Source organism: Lynx rufus, unplaced genomic scaffold (genome assembly GCF_022079265.1).
Source record: "Lynx rufus isolate CCGP_SWC_20201006 ecotype Redwood Valley unplaced genomic scaffold, mLynRuf1.p SCAF_13, whole genome shotgun sequence".
In the NCBI taxonomy this organism is placed as follows: Eukaryota; Metazoa; Chordata; class Mammalia; order Carnivora; family Felidae; genus Lynx; species Lynx rufus.
The window spans coordinates 83674-103820 of NW_025814827.1; the positions used below are offsets into that span (position 1 = coordinate 83674).

Consider the following 20147-nt stretch of genomic DNA (forward strand, 5'->3'; position numbering starts at 1 on the left):
GCTCCTCCAGGTGATCAGGGACCTGGGAGCCAGCTGGCCCCAAGCCTCGCGTCTTAGAGCACGAGGAGCGAAGCAGATGGGCTGGGGAGGAAGATGGTTGGGTCACGGCGAGGAGGGGGCGGCCAGGCGGGCCCGCGCGCAGGCCGCGTGCACGCGCCGGAACAGGGGCGCGCGGGGCGCGCCGGGGCGGGGAGGGGATGGGGGCGGGGTGGGGGCAGCCCTTTCCCAGTCGGTAGCGGGGGCGGTGTCGCTGTTGCCCTTTTAAGCCGCGGGGCCGCGGTCCCCTGCCGGCAGAGTCAGTTACAAAGAGAGCAGCCGCTCCGGCCGCCCGCTACACAGTTGCTGGCCGAGGCCTCGGTGTCCCTAGCCATTTTCAGCCGCCATCCCACGCGGGCCTCGGCGGCGGGGAGAGGCGGAGCCGCAAGAGCGCGGTCCCGGACCGGCCCTGCGGGGCGGTCGCGGCCGTGACGGCGGCCCCGGGCCCGGCTACCCTTTCGCACCCCTCCTGCCGGAGATGAGGGGAAGATGTCCGTGTCAGGGCTCAAGGCAGAGCTGAAGTTCCTGGCGTCCATCTTCGATAAGAACCACGAGCGATTCCGCATCGTCAGCTGGAAGCTGGACGAGCTCCATTGCCAGTTCCTGCTGCCGCCTGCGGCACCGCCCGGCAGCCTACACTCGCCGCCGCCGCTCACACTCCATTGCAACATCACGGTGAGGCGCCCGGGCTCAGCCCCTCGGAGCCAGGCGAAGGCGGAAAGGGGTCCCCTGAGTTCCCGGACAAAGGGGAGTCGGTCCTGTAGAGGCCCCTTGGTTCCCGGGTCCCCGGGCGGGGCGAATCCGCCCCTTTCCTCCGGCAAGGGGCCCAGCCCAGGCCCAGCCTTGCAGGCTCCAGGCTTGGGTGGGAGGAGGCGGGCGGCGCATTTCTCAGCTTTTTCCGCGAGTCTGGGTTTGGGGCTGGTCCCCGTAGGTTCCCGTCTCCGCGCTTCGGGTTGGGAGATTGCGGCGGCCCTTTCCCTCGCCGGGTCGCCATGGCTCCCCACCGCCGGCCTGCTCCCGGGGCCACGCGAGGCCGGTCGGCTATGGCTGTTTGAACCCCGGCGGGGAAGGGCCCTCCAGTTTTAACGCCTTACTCTTCAGTCAGGTTTTCCTGGTCCTGCTTATTCACCCAATTATTTTTAAGTTTGTGTTAAGGAAAAACTGCTACTGAAAACTAATACATTCGAGGGGGAAAAAGTTTAGAATGCAGCCTCTGGTACTGTTTGAATTATCCCCTTCCTGCTGGCCTGGCTCTGCGCGTACGTGTTTCTGAAAGGTGCTTTGTACCTGGATTCGGCAGGTGGTGGTATCCGTGTTTGCTTACATAGCTCCTCCTGTGTGTAAGTAATGAGTTATTTGCAGCCAAAAGGTTGCCCAAAGCCAAAAAGACGATTTAAAGCTTACTCTTTCAAGTTGGAAGCTTGTTAGAAACCCGGGACTTGGTAAGATAATTGAAATATTGAATGTTTTTCGTGAAAGTGTGTGATTAAACTGTGGTGAAATTGATTTAGGGTATTGTTACAAACTGCAGAATATGGATGGTCCTTATAACAGGAGTCAAGGTGGTAGTTTCATGTTCCTTCAAGTCTCGTGTCTTTGATTCCTTTTGGTGAAGTCCTTTTGGTGCCTTTAGGCACCTGGCTACTCAGGTGCCTAAAGTATGCCCGGTACTCCAGAGTTTGGAAAGGCCTTAAAGTTATGATAATTGACCTTAAAATAATTTTCAGAAAGAATATCTGGGGGAATAGGGTGTATTTTTGAAAGAAAAATAACAAGTGCTGTACTGAGAGAAGCCATCTATTGAACATATAGGTGTTCTGTTCTAGGTTTTGACTGGTTTCTGCAAAACTAGACCACGCATTCCCTGCTTTCAGAACGAAATCTTAGGGGAAGAGTTTCATATAACAAAGTGTTACCAGGTTCTGTGGTGTCATTCTGAAAGCCAAAGAGCAATTAATTTTGAGTTTGGTCGTGGGGTGGTGCTTCAGAGAAGGCTTTGGTGAGAGGCTGACGTGGAGTTGGGCTGCCACAGGTGAGTTGAATCTTGGAGTGGAAGTGCATTTTAAGCAGAGAAATGCAATCCCAAAACACCAAAGCTTGAGAAAATGTGCTTTGCTTAGGAGTTGACAAATTATGGGGATAGAGGCTGGTAAAAGAGAAGATTTTCCAAGGATGGGAAATAGGAGGTAGTAGTGACCATGACAGAGACTGGCCTGCATGGTGATTATTCTGGTTGAAGTTGGGGGTATGACCAGGAAAAGGTAGGGCTGGTTTGCATGATAGAGTACTGAACTTGTAGGCTGTGGGGAGCTACTAAATTACTGAGGTAGTAAGTTGGAAAAATGTGTTTCCCATCTAGCACTAGGGGTAGTTCACTACAGGTTTAATTAGTGTGTGATATTAGGAAATGTGTATGTATGGTTTAGGTTATCTCAATCGCTTGTAGGATGGTGGTGCTGCTGTGCTGGCATTTAGTGCCAGGGGTCCATGGATGCCAGATGTCTTGTAATGTTCAGGCAGTCTGCCACAACAAAGAATTATTCCTCTTCAAATGCCAGCACTGCCCACCCACAATAGGCTGATAGGAGTAAGCTGCACACAAAGTATTGAGTGAAGACCCGGATTAGGAAGTGGAGCAAGGAGTGAATGAGAGACACCCAGTGAAAGGAGGATTTGGTAGGGACTGGTATAATGGTACCATAGTAGAAACTACTCAAAATTATGACAGATATTATCCAAAGATAATTATCATGATGGAAGCTCAGTGTGTATGAATGTGTATTAACTTTTTGTGGACAAACATCAAACATACACAGAAGTTGAATAGTGTGGAGAACCTCCATGTACTCAGCCGCAACAGTGATAAATTTTTGGCCAATCTTATTTCATCTGTACCCCACCTCACATTATTCTGAAGCAGCTTCTTGACCTGTCACTTCATCTGTAAATATTTCAGTGAGTATCTCTAAAAGATAAAGACCCTTTGTCACTTCATCTGTAAATATTTCAGTGAGTATCTCTAAAAGATAAAGACCCTTTACGCATAGGTAAGTGCTTTTATAAAATCTGAATGGCTTGCTAGTGTCCATGCCATTTTTTAGAGGGAAAGAGCAAAGAAAAATGGAATTGGATTTCAAATGCCACACGTATCTACTGTGTTTGTGAATTGCTATTCTCTACAAGGTTATAGCTCTTAAAAAAAAGTAATGAGTTTGATCTATTCTTTAATTTTTCTTATTTTCTCTTATTCCCAAATATTTATTGAGCTCTGCTGTATACCAGACTGTCTTTTCCATTGCTCACCAAGAAGCATACTTATGTAGTTTCTTTAACATTTGAGTGAGTAGTACCTCACCAGTTGTTTCCTTACACTCATGCATGCCAGTTTCTGAATAATTTTCTAAAGATACTGTGCCCCCTTTTTCTTTCAGGTTTCTGCATAAGTTTTTCCCAGATGGAATGTGCCCCTTACCCCACTCCAATCTGTCTTTCCATGTCTGACCATCCCTCAAGGCTCTTCTATGAGTTTATATTCAGTTTATGCTAGTGTTTATTTTCCCTTCCTCCCTTCCGTAGACCTTACTATTTACTGTTTGGGTTCTGTTGTTGTTGTTTTTTACATGTTTTTTAAATGTTTATTTTTGAGAGAGAGGGAGACACAGAATCTGAAGCAGGTTTCAGGCTCCGAGCTTGTCAGCATAGAGCCTGACATGGGGCCTGAACCCACGAATTGTGAGATCATGACCTGAGCCAAAGATCAGATGCCCAACGAACTGAGCCACCCCGATGCCCCTTGTTTTCTTATGTTTTGTTTATAATAGTTTTAGATGATTGTCTTTTTTTTTTTTTTTATGATGGCAGGGAAGAATAGTCTATAATTATGCTTTTTATATTCCACTCAGTAAATGCTCAGTAAATATCTGTCCTATTGGCTATAAGGCCACCATTTTAGCTATATTCTGTTTGAACAAAAATCTTAACTACTGTGTAAGTTAACTGCAAAGAGTTTGTCAAAAATGCAAATATAACATCAAGAAACATTTAAATATTTAGGGGCACCTGAGTGGCTCAGTCAGTTGAGCATCCCGCTGTTGATTTCAGCTCAGCTTGTGGTCCTAGGATCAAGTCCCATGTTGGGCTCTGTGCTTGAGTGTGGAGCCTGCTTGGGATTCTCTTCCCTTCTGCCCTCTTTGCGCGTGCGCTCTCTCTCTCTCTCTGTCTCTCTACCCACAATTGTTAAGATTTAAAAGGTCACTAGATAGGAAATCTGTAATTTGACTTCATATGAAAGACAGGTTTAAGAAGTAAAAAACAAAACAGATGTTTTACTGTATAAGCCAAAGGAATTGAACTAAATCTTTTCCTGTTATATAAATCTGTCCTAATCTTAAATATGAAGGGAAGGAATGCTATTTTCAATCTCAATGAGTCTTTCTTACTGTTTTCTGTGAATTCCTGATATGAAGGAGTGTCATGCAAACATCTAATAGCTAGTTAGCACTAACATCCAATTGTTATGCTCACACCTAAAAGCAAAGCAGCTTGTCTTAATAACCTGCGTGGCCTTATTGGGAGCTAATATATGGCTTTCTTTTAGTCCTTTTGAAATATCTAACGTGACTTGGCAACTCCACTACTCCTTTTATGGACTTCTTGGCATCTGGTAACTCTTGGTAGGGAATCACTGTTTCAGAGTGAAAAATCCCCCCCAGGATGTAAATTAGCTGGTAAACAAATAAAACTTCATACTTTTATTGTTTGGGTAGCATAAACCATTACTCTTTCTGCATGAGTAGTGACTATTTGCCAGTGGTAAAATGTGTGGTAGCACATTTTTTTGTTTCGCTAATTACATTTCTGTTCATCATTGTGAAAAATTCCCTTCCCTTCCCTGCCCCCACAGCCAGACACTAAAATAACAAATGTTAGAGCTTGGAGTTTAGGTGAGAGAAAAAGGTTTAGTCTATACTTAGTAGCTGGGACCTTAAGCAAATCACTTCCTGTACTGTATTTTTCTATAAAGTAGATAATACTTTTTTGTCCTGCTTGAAAGCTTATATAGGAAAGCTCTTTATCAAGAATAATGTCCTCCCTCTACAGTTTTGAAATTGATGGCTGAATAACATTTTATTTTGAAAAGTGCTTTCTAACAGATTTACATGGGAAATAAATCAGTGCTGTTAATTTCTTAATTTTTTATGTTTCTAGTCTTTACACTGATTAAAAAGTAGCCCCATCAAGGCTATACAAAGGAAATCATGAACAACTCACTTGGTTAAAGAGTCCAAGACTTTTTCTTTGGTCTGCCCTCCTGGGACAGATTACTTTTCCAAATTGAACTCCTGGAGAATCGTTTGGAAATAGCAGAACCATCATGCTGAACACCTTAGTGGTACTTTCGGGTCAGAGGAATCATTGTTTCCATTCATCTGACCAATTTATAGTATAGAGTCAAATTCCTAGTTGTTATCTATCTATCCTCCTTTATCCCCATTTTTATGCCCGCCCTTGGAAGAACAGATACATGAAGAGGAGACTTAGGTTTCCATTTTATGAATGGTGTATACCCTTAGTAACTTGATTTTTTGTTAAACTTCCTTAGACCTGGAAAAGGATAGTATTAGATAAATGTCAGCTAGTTGAGGGGTGGGGAATTGAATTGACAAACAGTCCCTGCCAAAAGTAAAGCATTCCTGGAGAGCCAGAGTGATGAACCGGAGTTCCCTTTTCCAAGGCTGTTGTAACAGTGTTCTGTGTTCTCTTCTAAAAGATTATTCTGAAAGACAAAGCAGACTCCGGACCAAGGAAACTGTCTAGTGGTTTCTGCACATTGGGTGGTTTGACTCTTCTTCAGCACCTTTACTTTCTCTGCCTCAGTTTACTTACAGTGATGTTTTGATTAGCTGTAATTTGCTACTCAGAACACTTAAGTATTTTTCAGATCACAGGGTATGTGTGTATTTTTCTTTCACCAGGTATTAGATTTTTCATTCTGCTTTTGTGGGCTCCGATCATGTTACTTAGTTGTGTACTTATAAAATGATTAGCAGGGAGTAATTTCTTTTTTTTGGTAGCTTTTTATTTTTTTAATGTCAGAGCAGTTAGACTTTTATTAGGGTCCTATAAGGTAATTCTGTCAGTTTTGTTCACCCCACATTTACTGAACAACAGAATGTGAAAGTAGTGTGTGTCATAACTGGACTCTGGAAGAATTACAACTGTTATACCTCTGAACCTTCAACAAAAAGTTTTGTGCACCAGTTTTCAAAAAGTTATGAAGTCCTTGGAGATGGCCATGTTCTATGTTCTATTATTTGGAAAGATAGCAGAAACTGAGCAGCCTGGAAGGCAGTTTTGCTGGCTGGTGCTTAATGTTGAGCCACACTTTGATCTCTTAGTGGATTTACGTAGAAAGTAGACAAGTTATTTCTGAATTAGACATAATTTTCATAAGCAATGATGGGCTAAGAGGCTGGTTTGATTAACCTTGAGTTGTGTTGCCTCAGATTAAGATAATGTAACATTTTATGGTGATAATGGTAGTGGTGATGAACTTGTTTGAAAATGTGTTCCCTCATAACCTTTATGGTGGTGGTCACAGACAACTTCATCCTGCAAGCCTGATACAACTAATAGAACAGGAGGAAAAAAGGTCCTGAGTAATTAGATGCCTAGATAATTGTTTATTTAAGTCTAAAATTTTCATAATTCTCGTGAAAAAGAGCTGTGTTATAAGCACTGAAACATACAATGTAAAGAAAACTGCTTGAACTTATATTGAGATTTTTGAGCACCATCCAAGTGCTTAAAATTGGCACATTGTGGGCTATTTTAAAGAGAAATAGTAAAGAAACTATCTTTTCAAGATATACAATGTTTAGTTGTAAAAATTAAAATGCTTCATATATTTGAGAGATTGAGCGTATGCTTAGATTTAAATCTATTGGTCATAATTTTGGATGCTGTTTGACGTAGATTGTCTTTTTTTTTTTTTTTAAGTTTATTTTGAGAAAGAGAAACACAAGCAGGAGCAGGGGTGTGGGGTGGAGAGAGAGGGAGAGAATCCCAAGGAGGCTCTGTACTGTCAGCACCGAGCCTGACTTGAGGCTCAAACCCCTGGAACCATGAGATCATGACCTAAGCCCAAACTAGGAGTCAGACACTTAACCGGCTGAGTTACCCAGACATCCCCGAAGTAGATTGTCTTTTAAATATTACACTGAACAAACCTTGAACGTGATGCGAAGTTTGTGCACGCTTAGTTTCCAGAGGTGGTGGTGGTGGATGTTTTATAATGTAGAAAACAAGACATTATTATTGTAAGAAATTGAGAAACCAGATAAGCACAAATGGGAAAAAAAAATCACCTGTAATTTTACCACTCAGAAGACACTACTATCAAATTTTTGATATATATCTTGTCTTTTCTCCTATGCTTATATAGACTTCCTCTCCCTTAAATATCAGATTGTTTTGTAATCTGTTTTTTTACTTGACAGAATTGTAGATCTGTCATAAGTTATTCCTCTATAATGTCCTCCATTATCATGTGGTGTTCTATTGTAGGACTGTAACATGGAGTTTGTCATGTTTCCTGGTATTGGACGTATAGGTGATTTCTATTGGTTTTTTTTTTTTTTCTATTTTAAGTAATGTTTTGGACATAAATAGCTAGAGCTAAATTCTTGTGCATGGAGGACATTATCCTTTGAGACTTTCCTAGAAGTGATGGCATTCCATTCTTACTGATGAACTGGTTTCTGGAGCTCTAACAAATTATATTGTATAGGAACTTTTTTCCCTTTCCAGGTAGAACCTTTTATTTAACAGATTGGCAAAAATGTTAGCAAGTGTGCAGTCTCACGTCATGGCAGAAAATACTAGTATCTATGACCTTTTAGAAAAGGGTTTACAGGGGCGCCTGGGTGGCGCAGTCGGTTAAGCGTCCGACTTCAGCCAGGTCACGATCTCGCGGTCCGTGAGTTCGAGCCCCGCGTCGGGCTCTGGGCTGATGGCTCGGAGCCTGGAGCCTGTTTCCGGTTCTGTGTCTCCCTCTCTCTCTGCCCCTCCCCCGTTCATGCTCTGTCTCTCTCTGTCCCAAAAATAAATAAACGTTGAAAAAAAAAAAAAAAAGAAAAGGGTTTACATAAACCCTTTTTGTTTTGGTAAGATAAATGCTGGCTACCCCAGGCTGGCCAGCATTGTCCTTATGACTCCAGATCTCCCAGAAAGAGAATTTTAGTCCCAGAGAAGACCTAGATTTGCCTGGTTAAGCCCACCTGACCGCTAATCACTGGGAGTGGAACGGGCTCATTAGAGCCCTGTGACCAAGTTTTGAGTCAAGGGAAAGAGGTAGGAGGATGGGAAGGAGTTAGGAAAACTAGCTCCAGTGGAACCACATCGGTTAATATAGAATGGTGAAGGGATGTTTCTTCCAAGGAAGACATTCTGGGCCAAGTGGGAGGAGGTGTGGAGAAGTTAGCTCTTCTTTTTGGAGTCCAGATTCCTTTATACTATTTAAAAGTATACTGAGGGCCCAAGGAGGCTTTGTTTTTGTAGGTTATATGTTAATATTTATCATTAGAAATTAAAACAAATATTTAAAATATTCATTGAAATAAACCCATTACATGTTAATAAAAATATTATTATGAAAAATGGCTACATTTTCTACACCAAAACATTTTAGTGAGAATAGTGGCATAATTTTACATTTCTGATAAATGTCTTTGATGTCTGGCCTGTCATTTCTTTCTACATTCACTCTGTGGGGATATGTTGTTTTGAATGAAATATTATGAAGAAAATTCAGCCTCTCACAGACACTTGGTTGGAAAAGTAGAAATATTTTAATAGCCATTTAAACAATTATAGTTATTCTTTTTGAATACTTCACCAAAATTAGGTTTTTCTTGAACTGTGAATGGATGGATCTTTTACTCTTGCATGTTTTTTTCCCCCCAAAATTTTTATTTAAATTCTAGTTAGTTAACATATAGTATAATAGCCTCAGGAGTAGAATTTTCATCACCTACATGTAATACCCAGTGCTCAACAAGACAAGTGCCCTCCTTAATACCCATCACCCATTTAGCCCATCCTCTGCCCCCTTGCATGATTTATAACATCCATTGGTTATTTGGAAAATACGTTCACTGAAATCTTCTAAATGTTGATATGTTTATTATATAACATGAAAGCATTATGTTAAGATAAAGCTCTCCAGCTCATGGTGGTAGATACAGGTTTTCAAAAATTCTAATTTTTGCTTGAAAGCTTGAATTTTATTATTGGCAATAATAAATACTGTCCTTTGTTTTCCTTGAAATAACACTTTTTTTCTTTTTTTCTTTTTTTTTTGAGAAAACCTCTGTCAAAAACCCAAGTTGAAATAACCATTGTCGGGGCGCCTGGGTGGCGCAGTCGGTTAAGCGTCCGACTTCAGCCAGGTCACGATCTCGCGGTCCGTGAGTTCGAGCCCCGCGTCGGGCTCTGGGCTGATGGCTCAGAGCCTGGAGCCTGTTTCCGATTCTGTGTCTCCCTCTCTCTCTGCCCCTCCCCCGTTCATGCTCTGTCTCTCTCTGTCCCAAAAATAAATAAACGTTGAAAAAAAAAAAATTAAAAAAAAAAAAAAAAGAAATAACCATTGTCTGTCAGTCATCCTTTCAAGTAAAATTGGTGTTCCATTAAAGTGGTTAGTTTACTTCACAGCTCGGTCACGTAAATGCTTTTTCTCAAGTATTCTGTAGTTTTCATGTGTGCATTCCATTTCATCAGTTGGCATATTAAAAAGACCTATGTAAGGATTTGAGGTTTAGTAAAATAACTTCTTCACAGATAATCTTAACTAAAACACCTTTTTCTTTGTGCTTTAAATATCTTGAATGCACAGTGGTGAAGAATACCATGACTATAAGTATAGTTTGGTGTCACTGCCTTTATTTGTGCTAAGGTTCCACCAGTTTTACACACCATTGTATGCATACCTTTAGTGCAAATGTCAATACATTGAAAAAGGCAGTTTATATTCTTGTAGAAGTAGTTTGGACCTAGGGGTTCAAGGGGCCCCACTTTGAAAATTGTTGACATAGTTGCTTAGATCAACTATATATCCTACCTTCTCATGTATAGGAATGGAAGAACATGTCATGGGTGCTAACTGGTCTCAATAATTTTTGTTGTTGCAGTTCTCATAATATGGTTTTAAGGGGTTTTAGTCCAGAGCAACAGTTCATATATTTTATTTTGCTTATGTAGAAGTAATCTACACAGTGAAATTCTAAATCTAGGTTTTGTTGTTGTTACTGTTGTTTTTAAGGTTGCAAATACAAAACTAAGGTCTAGTGGTATGTTCCTAAACTTGGCTGAAGAATTTGAAGAAGAAAATGCAATACTCGATAAATAGTTTTCTTTGAGAATAGGATTAATTTTGAAGACCAAGTTTCTTTTTGTCTGTGTAGAGATTTGGGACACCATGAGAATTAGAGGAGTGGGAAAACAAAATAAACCATTACCAAATAGATACAATGATATCCTCCTTCAGTACAATTTTTTGTTCTTCAAAGAATACTTGGTAAAGGGCTTTAAAAATACTCTGTTCCGTTTGGCTTGAACTATAATGTAATTGAGATTATAGTTCTTAAAGCAATGCTGCTTTAATCCTGTTCTGCAAAATTGTTTTTCCATGCCTAGAATCTAATTGTTCTGTTGCTAGTATCTAGTATTAAGGACTTTTCCCTAATTTGCGATAGAAAACAGTACAAATGAACAAAGTAAATATCTATTAGTAGGTGAAAGCATGTGCTTTGTTCATTAACTTTTAAAAATCAACATATGTAATTGTGCTTTTAAAAATACATAACTAGCATTTCTTGATAGTACCCAGTTTGCAATGGAATAAAATGTTGGAATTTTATGGAACTCGAGTTAGTTATATATTGCTCTGTAACAAAATTAGCAGCCTAAAACAGCAAAAATTATCTCAGTTTCTGTGGGTCAGGAATCTGAGCATGGTTTATCAGGTTCCCTGGCTCCGATCTCTCACAAGACGGTAAAGGGGTTGACTAGTGCTGCAGTGCTCTCAAAGTGAGACTGGGAGAGGATCTGTCTCCAGTCTCATTCATATCGTTTTTGGTAGGATTAATCTTACAGGCCTCAGGTCTGAGGGCTGCAGTTTCTAGCTGGCAGTTGGTCAGAGGCTGCACTGTCTCTTGCCTCTCAATAGGGAGATGGCTTCAGTCAGAAAAAATGAAAAGAGCAGGAGAGGGTGAGCAACACAGAAGTTCTCATCTTTTTGTCACCTAATCCTAGAGATGACATCCCATTATTTGATGTACTGTTTGTTAAAAGTGAGTCATTAGGTCTAGGGGAGGGAATTACCAGGTTAGGATTATTGGGACTGTTTTAGAGGTTGCTCACTACAGTGTTAAAGAACATCATTGACCTCTGAGCTGTAGCACACAGACAGTGGCTGTACAAGAAGAATGCCTGTCTCAAAAGCCCATCTTCTAATGGCAAGTGAAAGCTGTATGTAGCATATGGTCACTATATTGCTGTTTGTTCTGCCTTCTAACACTGGCTATATTTAGGAAATAACCTTAACCTACCTAATTAAAGAGATCTGTTCCTTTGGAAACCACATCCCTCTCTATAGTCTGAGAAGGGATGAAAATTATTAGGAAAAAGGCAAAATTAAATGGGATTTTTGTTTTAATTTTTAATTTTTTTTAGGGCCAATTTTCTAATGGAGAAAAACTTAAAGTAACTTCTATAATTGCTCAGAGAGTATAGTGAGATTTTTAAAAAGCATTTTAACGTCTATATGGATTTAAAAACATGTGCCTAGTTTGTACTCCTTTGCTTTACCTTTAAAAATGGAGTTAGATCTCATCTAGATAAAGTTTAGAAATGTAGCTTTCCGGGTGCCTGGGTGGCTCAGTCGGTTAAGCATTGAACTTCAGCTCAGGTCATGATTTCCCGGTTTTGGGTTTGGGCCCTGCATTGGGCTCTGTACTGACAGCTCAGAGCCTGGAGCCTGCTTCAGGTTTTGTGTCTCCCTTTTTCTCTGCCCTTCCCTTGCTCACTCTCTGTCTCTCAAAAATAAATAAATGTTAAAAAAATTTTTTTTAAATGTAGCTTTCTTATATTAAAAGGCAAAAGTAAGTATGGTTTAAATTTATAGATTATACTTCAAGGTTGTGAGGTTTTTTGTTTTTATTTTTTTTTTGTTTTTTTGTTTTTGCTTTTTGAGGGATTTATTTATGATTCCAGATTTTAAAGCCCTTAAAAAAAATGTTAAAGCTGGAGAATCCAGGCCATGATTGACCATTCTTTGTAAGGGAAGGAAGTCCATCTTCCTGGTGCTTGAGTACCATTTTGGTTTTTTTTTTCAGCTTTTGATAAAACATAACTTTTGCAGTGTATTATTTTCTATTTTAAAGGCTACTGCTTGCTGGGTAAACTCTTTTTGTTTGATTTTAAATTTATAGATTATCTGACAGAGAGCAGGCAAGATTATACCATAAAACTTTGTTTTAAAAAATATCCATAAAAAGAAACTTCTCTCCAGACATAGATGTTAATGTGTTGCTTTTCTTCCCCCTGATATATTTTACTTAAATCCATGGTCATTGTGCTATTTGGTGGGTGGTGTAGTGTATTTGCATATCTAGGTTAGTCGGTATGAAAATGTGTTTAACATAGGTGTCTTTGTAATAGGAATCTTACCCGTCTTCTTCACCAATATGGTTTGTGGACTCCGATGACCCAAATCTGACATCAGTGCTGGAACGTCTAGAAGACACTAAGAACAACAATTCGGTGAGAAAATAAGCCAAGCTACTTTCTTTTTTCCTCAAAAACATTATATATAGAACTTAGGTGTTAAGAGATCATATAATAAAAAAAGTCTGATTAATGATTATTTGATAATCTTAAAGGAGCTGAAGACCAGTTTTGTTTGTCTGTTTGTTTTCTGGCCTTCAAGTTCTGTTTACTACCTGATTTATCTTTTTTATTCCCCATAAGTTAAGCTTTAATTTAGATGAATTAAGTGGTCTCTTTTCAATGAATTGTGATTATTAAACCAACCAAGCATTTTTGGTAGGGATCACTACCCAAAGTAAAAGGTAGAAAAAGGGAAAAAGAACTGAGGTGGATGTGAGGGGAAATAATGCCAGAATGACATCAATGCTAGTGTTAGGGAATTGCTTTCTCTGTCAGGAGTCTGTAACTGCAGTAAAAGCCAGAAAAAGCGTTTTTGATTTTTTGGGTTTTTTTTTAATGTACCAAGAAATGTAACTTTCCATTTTACAAAAAAAAAAAAAAAAAAATTTAACAACTTTTTTATTATAAAACTAAGCAACTATTGTAAGAGAACTTAGTAAATGAAGGGAAATAAAAATCCTTTACAATATTTTTGCCTGATATAACCACTGTTGACAATGATAGCTATTTTCTAGCAGTATTTTTTCTCTTGCTAGTAAAATACATAGACTCTAAGTAGTTGAGGTCATATTCTATACAGTTTTATATCCTTTATTAAAATTAACATGGAAGACTTGACTACTGTGTTCCTAGATGGGTAGACTCCGTATTATAAATGTCAGTTATCTCCATAGCTTCATGTTAATTTATAAATTGAATGCAGTTAACTCCCTTAAAAATCCCAATAGTCTTATTTTTGGAACTTTGCAAAATGACTCTAAAGTTTGTTTTAAAGAGTAAATAATAAAAAAATAATAGTTGAAAAAAGTAATGAGAGTTGTCCAAAAGATATTAAATAAAAATATTGTATACTGGCACTGGGCTGGACAAAGACAATAGAAGTTTAGAAACAGAGTCATGAAATTGATAATTCACAATAAGTTAAAATGAGTTAAAATAAAAGGAAAGGGTAGATTATTCCATGAATACTATTGGGAGAACTGACCATTGGGCAAAGTTAGAATCTTACCTCAGATTTTTATCAAAATGAGTTATAGGTGGTTTAAACACATTTATGCTTAAAATTAACAGAAAAACATCAGGTTGAAGGGTATTTTACAAGTAGGTTGGGGGCACCCTGGGTGGCTCAGAGCCTCAGACTCTTGGTTTTGGCTCAGGTCATGAACTCTTGGTTTGTGGCTTTGAGCCCCACATCGGGCTCTGTGCTGACATTGCGGGGCCTGTCTGGAATTCTCGCTCTCTGCCCCTCCTCCCCCCCCCTCTCTGTCTCTCAAAATAAACAAACTTAAAAAAAAAAAAAAAAAAAGGCCGATCTGGAGAGCCATGAAGGTTAGAGGTAAAAGTAAAAAGCTAGACACACGTATTCACATCTGTAGCAGGGGAGTGACAGGACAGGGAAAGATAGCATCCTTACTGCTATCTCCTTTAGGAGGTTACCTCTGAAAAGATCTAAAGGTGTAAGTTTTATAATAGTAGAAATGACTGGGTTATTTTTCAGTATCTAAAATTTTTCATCCAAAAATACTCAAAATGACAGCATAAAATTGGGCCTCATTTTATTCTAAAAAATTAATATATTTACATAAAAGACAAAAACCAAATCACCCTCTACTGCTAATAGTCTCTGCTAGTTATTTTATAACCTAGTTTCTTGACAGAATAAGCTGTATTTCCTCACCTTTGCTTTACTTCTTTTATTGTAATCTGGATTCTGTCTTCATTGTTGAACCAAGATTTTTTATCTCTAGTTGTCCCTCTAAATCCAGGGACTCCTTTAACCCTAACATTGATCTCTCTGCACCATTTAGAAACTGTTGATTGTTCCCTTGTTAAAACATTTCTCCATTTAACAAACCTTTATTACTTAAAGTCTGCCAGTAAAAAGCTGATTAAATAAAAATTACTGTTAATGGTTTTATGATATAATATTATATTGTAATTAAAAAGAATGTAGCCAGTCTTTCCATAGAAACACATGCAACTTTATAGGATCTACCAGTGAAAAAGCAAGGCACTGAATATTGTTTATAACCTGGCCCCTTTCGCATACAATGTTGTAAACAAAAAACTGTATCTGTGCTATCTATGTGGGTTTATGCATACTCCCCCCCCCCCCCCCGGGTGTATACAGGAAACTGTTAATAGAACACATGGAAGCTTTTTTGTTTTTGTTTTTAATTGACTGGCTTCTATGCCAGGCTTTGTGATAAGTGGTGGATACAAAAGTCAAGTCCTATCCCTGTCCTCTGGGAACTGATAATCTTACGAAGAATTGCATCAGATTACTTACTGTCTCTTGTTTCCCCTGGTCTTCCCTGAGCTCTTCTCCCTTGGTCTGCCTCTTCTCATTCTGTGCTTTCTCTGAGAAATCTCTTTGACTACTGTTATTTAAATCATAGTCTATATTCCAGGGATTCCTAAATCTGTATCTTTAGCTAAAATTTATCTAAGTTTTCAAACCCATATAACTGTTTATATATCACATAGATCAGGGAATCTCACTTGGATGTGCCATGGCTGTTAAAAATGATTACATTTGAATTTAAACTTACCTGCCTGGAAGTACTCTACCAACCCCATCAAGTTTCCCTTCAGTAACTCTCTTTTGTGATTGTGAGTGGTACAAAATGAAATAATGAAGCTTTACACACCTGTGCCTGAAACTGGGAACTAAAAGTTCTTTTTTATACCTACATTTCCTGACACCTCCCCTCCCCAAACTACCTAGTAAGTTTCTAAGACCTGTCCATCTACCTTCTAAATATTTCTTAAATCTTTTCCAACCATCTTAGTTTCTTCCATCCTTCAAATGCTTTTGGGAGGATTGGTGGGGGAGGAGGGTGAAACTGAAATTCCTGAAAGATATACAACCCTGTTTTTCCTGTTGCTTGGTATGACTCTACTACACTGCTGCTCTTCCCACAGCACTCCCACAGCACTCTTCTTTGCCAGGACTTGGAGTGGCTGGGTCTGTGTCCAGGTCTCCCTTTCTTATCTTCATTATGTTCTTAAAGCAGAGCTTGTTGGAGGGGTAAATCCACAGGGGCTTTGCTGCCTTTTAAGCTTGAGGATTTTTTTTTTAATCCTAATTTACTGTTCAGCTTTCCTAATTTCTGCTTGTTCCTTTGACTATTTTGGAAAGTCTTATTCTTTGCTTTGTTTAACCCATTTTAATCCTGTTTTCTTAGTCCTTCATAAACCTGCTTCTTCATCTCTTTCCTTGGTCAGAGACATCCAGGAAACTATTCCTGACCAGGTGAAATAAGTTACCTTACTAGTTCCAGGTAAAGTTTACTAAGTATTGAACATGGTTCTTAGACCACAATTCCTAAACTTATACATTAAAAACTGTTTGTTTCCAACAATGAAAGACATGTTCATAAACATAATTTACCTTGCTTCTTTGCTTAAATATATTTACGAAACACCCTGGGTGTAAAAATGGGAACTTACTGAGTTATTCCATGCAGTTTTCCTAGTGAGTTTTTTCCTTTTTTTTTTTTTTTTTAAGACAAATGCTTAAGAACCTACTAAGTGCCAAATGTTTTCCCAGGTTTTATTTAATCTTTACCATTATAAGAAGTTCTCAATTTCCTTGTTTTATAGATGGGGACCCTCAAAAACTCAGGGAATTAGATGCTGTATCCAAGTTCCTCTAGATTCCAAGGGTCTGTCTGCTAGACAACATTTGTCTCTACTTGTAAATGAATATGACTGGAATGTATAATTTGATAACCCATGTGTAACAACACTGCCTCTATATTTTGTAGCCTCATTAATGTAAATGTATTCTTGTCTGAAGTTGTAAGTTTCTAAGAAAAGAAGTTAGCAACTGAAAATTGGACAATGTCTAGAGCTCTCCCTCAGGCACTTTTGCTGTTGTCATTCTGCTAGGTATTAGTTGTAAGGATTGTACTCAAGCCATAACTTTCTTTCTCTTTTTTTCTTTTTTTAAAGTTTATTTTTGAGAGTGAGAGAGACCGAGTGTGAGCGGAGACAGAGAGGGAGACATAGAATCCAAAGCAGGCTCCAGGCTCTTAGCTGTCAACCCAGAGCCTGGCACGGGGCTCCAACTCATGAACAGTGGGATCATGACCCGAGCCAAAGTCGGACACTCAGCCGACTGAGTCACCCAGGCGCCCCAGGCCATAGTAACTTTCTTATACAAGCAGCCCCTAAAAATATTTCTTAAAGACTGTTATTTTATCTATAAGTTGTAACTGAGCAGTAACAAACTTTTTCATTTCCTACTGGATTGGTTACAATAGTCATAGCATTATTCATGTCTTCTAAGGGCTCTTTAACATAATGCTTATTTACTGAAATGTGTTTTGTAGCTTCGTCAGCAATTGAAGTGGTTGATATGTGAACTCTGCAGATTATATAACCTTCCTAAGCTCCTGGATGTTGAGATGCTAGATCAACCAATACCCACGGGTCAGGTAAAGTAAAAATTCTCTAGTGTTCAAGAGCTAAAATAAATTGTCTCAAGCAAAAGTAAAACCAGGATAATTTTTCTTCTTATTATACAAGTTATTTAGAAGTCAGTCTTGTTGAATTGTTTTATTTTAAGTACTAAAAATAATTTTTTTAGTCTTTGGAGCTGCTGGTATTTACTGTGACCTGACCAGGGAAACAACTGCCTCCCCCAGACTACCAGCTACCTTTTTGTCTTTGTTAACATTCCTGATTTCCATAACTGTTTCTTCTTCAGTTTTTTGCCTTTGCCTATTCATTGACCTTCACCTGGAATGCCATCTCCTTAAGCCTATCTGTGCTTCTTAAGGCCTAACCCGAATGTTATTGAAGTGCCTACTAGTTCACCACCACCTCTGATTTTTCTGGATTTCCAGATTTACCTATTTACGGCTTAATTTATTGACTTTGTATTATAAGTAGATAAGGATTTAGCTCTTAGACCATCCACCTTCCGGGCCATCTCCCCTTCCTAAAACACTGTTATATTTAGTCATATGAATTATTATTTATCGTTAGGATTTTGTGGTATAGAGTTTTCTATTATGACATTCTTTCAAGAGCTTTTTGTTTTTGCAGTGTCCTCCTTATAATAATAATTCTTAGTTTAGAAAGTGGTGTTCTGTCCTGTCTCTCTGGAGCCTTTGGTTCTTCTGCACCAGTCGTAGCAGGTTGTTCTCTGGTCTGGCTGTGTAGCTGTCATTTGAAATTTTTGTCTCCTCTGGTAGTGTGGATCCATTGTTACCTGATCTCATGTTACCCTTCTGCTTACCCTTTCTCATTTTGCCTGAGTACATCCTCAAGTAGAATCCTAGCATGAAGGAGTAGTACACTTTCTGAGTTCTAACATCTAAAAATATATGGCCAGACCACTATAGGTTTGAATCTTGGTTCTGCTGCTTATTAGCTGTCTGACCTTGGGACAATTACCCAACCACTGTGTGCATCAATTTGTTTGTGAAATGGGGGAAATAGTAGTAGTACCTATATTTGGAGAAACTAGGAAGATTAAATGAGTTAGTACATGTAAATCATTTAGAGCAGTGCCTGGCACATAGTAAATGCCCAATAAACGTTACATACTATTACATTGTATGGTCACATTTGATCGTTTGGTTGAGTATGTGGTTCTAGGTTGAAAATAATTTTCCCTCAGAATATCAAAGATTGCACTGTCATCTTTTAGCCAATGGTGCTGTTTAAGCCTGATGCCATTTTGAGTCTTACTCTTCTATGCTTAACTTGGGAAACTTTTAAGAGTTCATCTTTTCCTTGATGTTCTCAAATATTACAATGGAGTATTTTTAGTTGTGGTCTCTCTCTCCCCCACCCCCACCCCCTCACCCCCTGCCCTGTTGCTGGACACTAAGTATGGATGGATCTTTTTCCTAAGTCGACTCCTTAATCTTTCTCCTTGGTTAAGTGTGCTTGTATTTTTTTCTGTGATAACTTTCTCCTTTCCATTTTCTTTATTTGTTCACTTTCGGAATGCCTACTAATGGGATTTTAGACCTCTTTACTTGAGTCCTTGTATCTTTTATACTGTCTCCATATTCTGTCTCTATCTTTTAATTTAAAATTCTGGAAGTTTTTTCCTTCAATTTTTGAATATATTATTTGGACAGCATAACTTTTTGGTTTTGATTTATTGCTGCTTAACCAGTTACCCCGAACTTAGTTTATTCTGTTTCTTACAATTGTGTGGGTTGATTAGGCTTAGCTGGACAGTTTTTTTTTTTTTTTTCTGCTGGCCTCACTTGCACAGTCAGATAGTGGCTGGGACTGGTAGTCATTTGGAAACATGACTGCTCTGGAATGTCCCGAATGGCCTTTTAACTCATATGTGTGGTACCTTGGTATTTCTTCACCCAGACCTTTTCTCATGGTATCTCATCCTCTTCTTGGATGGACCCTTTCTTTTGACTTCTCTTTATTCATGAAGGTAGTCAGAATTCTTAATTTTTGGCTTCCAAGAGCTCAAAAGTAGAAGCTGTCAAGCCTTTTTAAGGCTTAGATATGGAATTGGCCCAGTGTCATTTCTACCACATTTATTGGTTAAAGCAAGTCATGGGACCAGCCCAGATTGGCTTTGGGAGGGGACCAGATAAGGGGATGAATGCTAAGGATGTGGTTCATTGGAGGTCCTCTCCAATGATATATCATAAATTCTAAGAGCTTTTTCTTGTTCTCTGATTATTCTTTATTCATAGCATTTTATTTCTGATTTATAGTTGTATTCATAAGTGTCCTTAAGGAGCCACCCTTAAGGTAAGCTACCCTTAACCTCTCCCTCTCTACCATCTCTATTTTCTCTTTAATAAGTTTTTTTTTCTAGTTCATCTTGGTCTTAATTTTTCTTTTTGAAGACTTTCCTCAAATATCTATTTATTCTATATTGCTCATTCATATTTCTGGTTTTTTTCCTTCCTTTCTTATTCATATATTCCTTTAGAGAGGTACTAAAAAGATGACTGAGAGTTCTTTGTGGCCAAGACTTGTCAACTGATAGCTTTTTAGGAGGAATTTAAAGGGATTTCCAACCCTACTTCCCCAGCCCTGTATTTCCTGGTATAATAATAAATAGCGGCTGGAATTGGTTTATTTGGTTTGTTTGGATATGAAACCTTCTAATCTCCTGCTTAAGGTAGATATGTTTGCCTGGGTTCTGCTTAAGGACATAAGGGGGAGCA

General features: G+C 39.0%; 1 protein-coding gene across 1 annotated transcript in view; it reads left to right on the forward strand.

Moving 5' to 3' along the window:
- Positions 1-283: 283 nt before the first annotated feature.
- UBE2Q2 (ubiquitin conjugating enzyme E2 Q2) overlaps positions 284-20147 on the forward strand; it is a 63889-nt gene continuing 44025 nt past the window's right edge. Inside the window, exons 1-3 of the mRNA XM_047074736.1 lie at positions 284-711; positions 12754-12855; positions 17319-17423. Of these exons, the coding sequence (XP_046930692.1) occupies positions 526-711; positions 12754-12855; positions 17319-17423 (393 nt within the window). The 5' untranslated portion in view covers positions 284-525. The remainder of the gene's footprint in view (positions 712-12753; positions 12856-17318; positions 17424-20147) is intronic.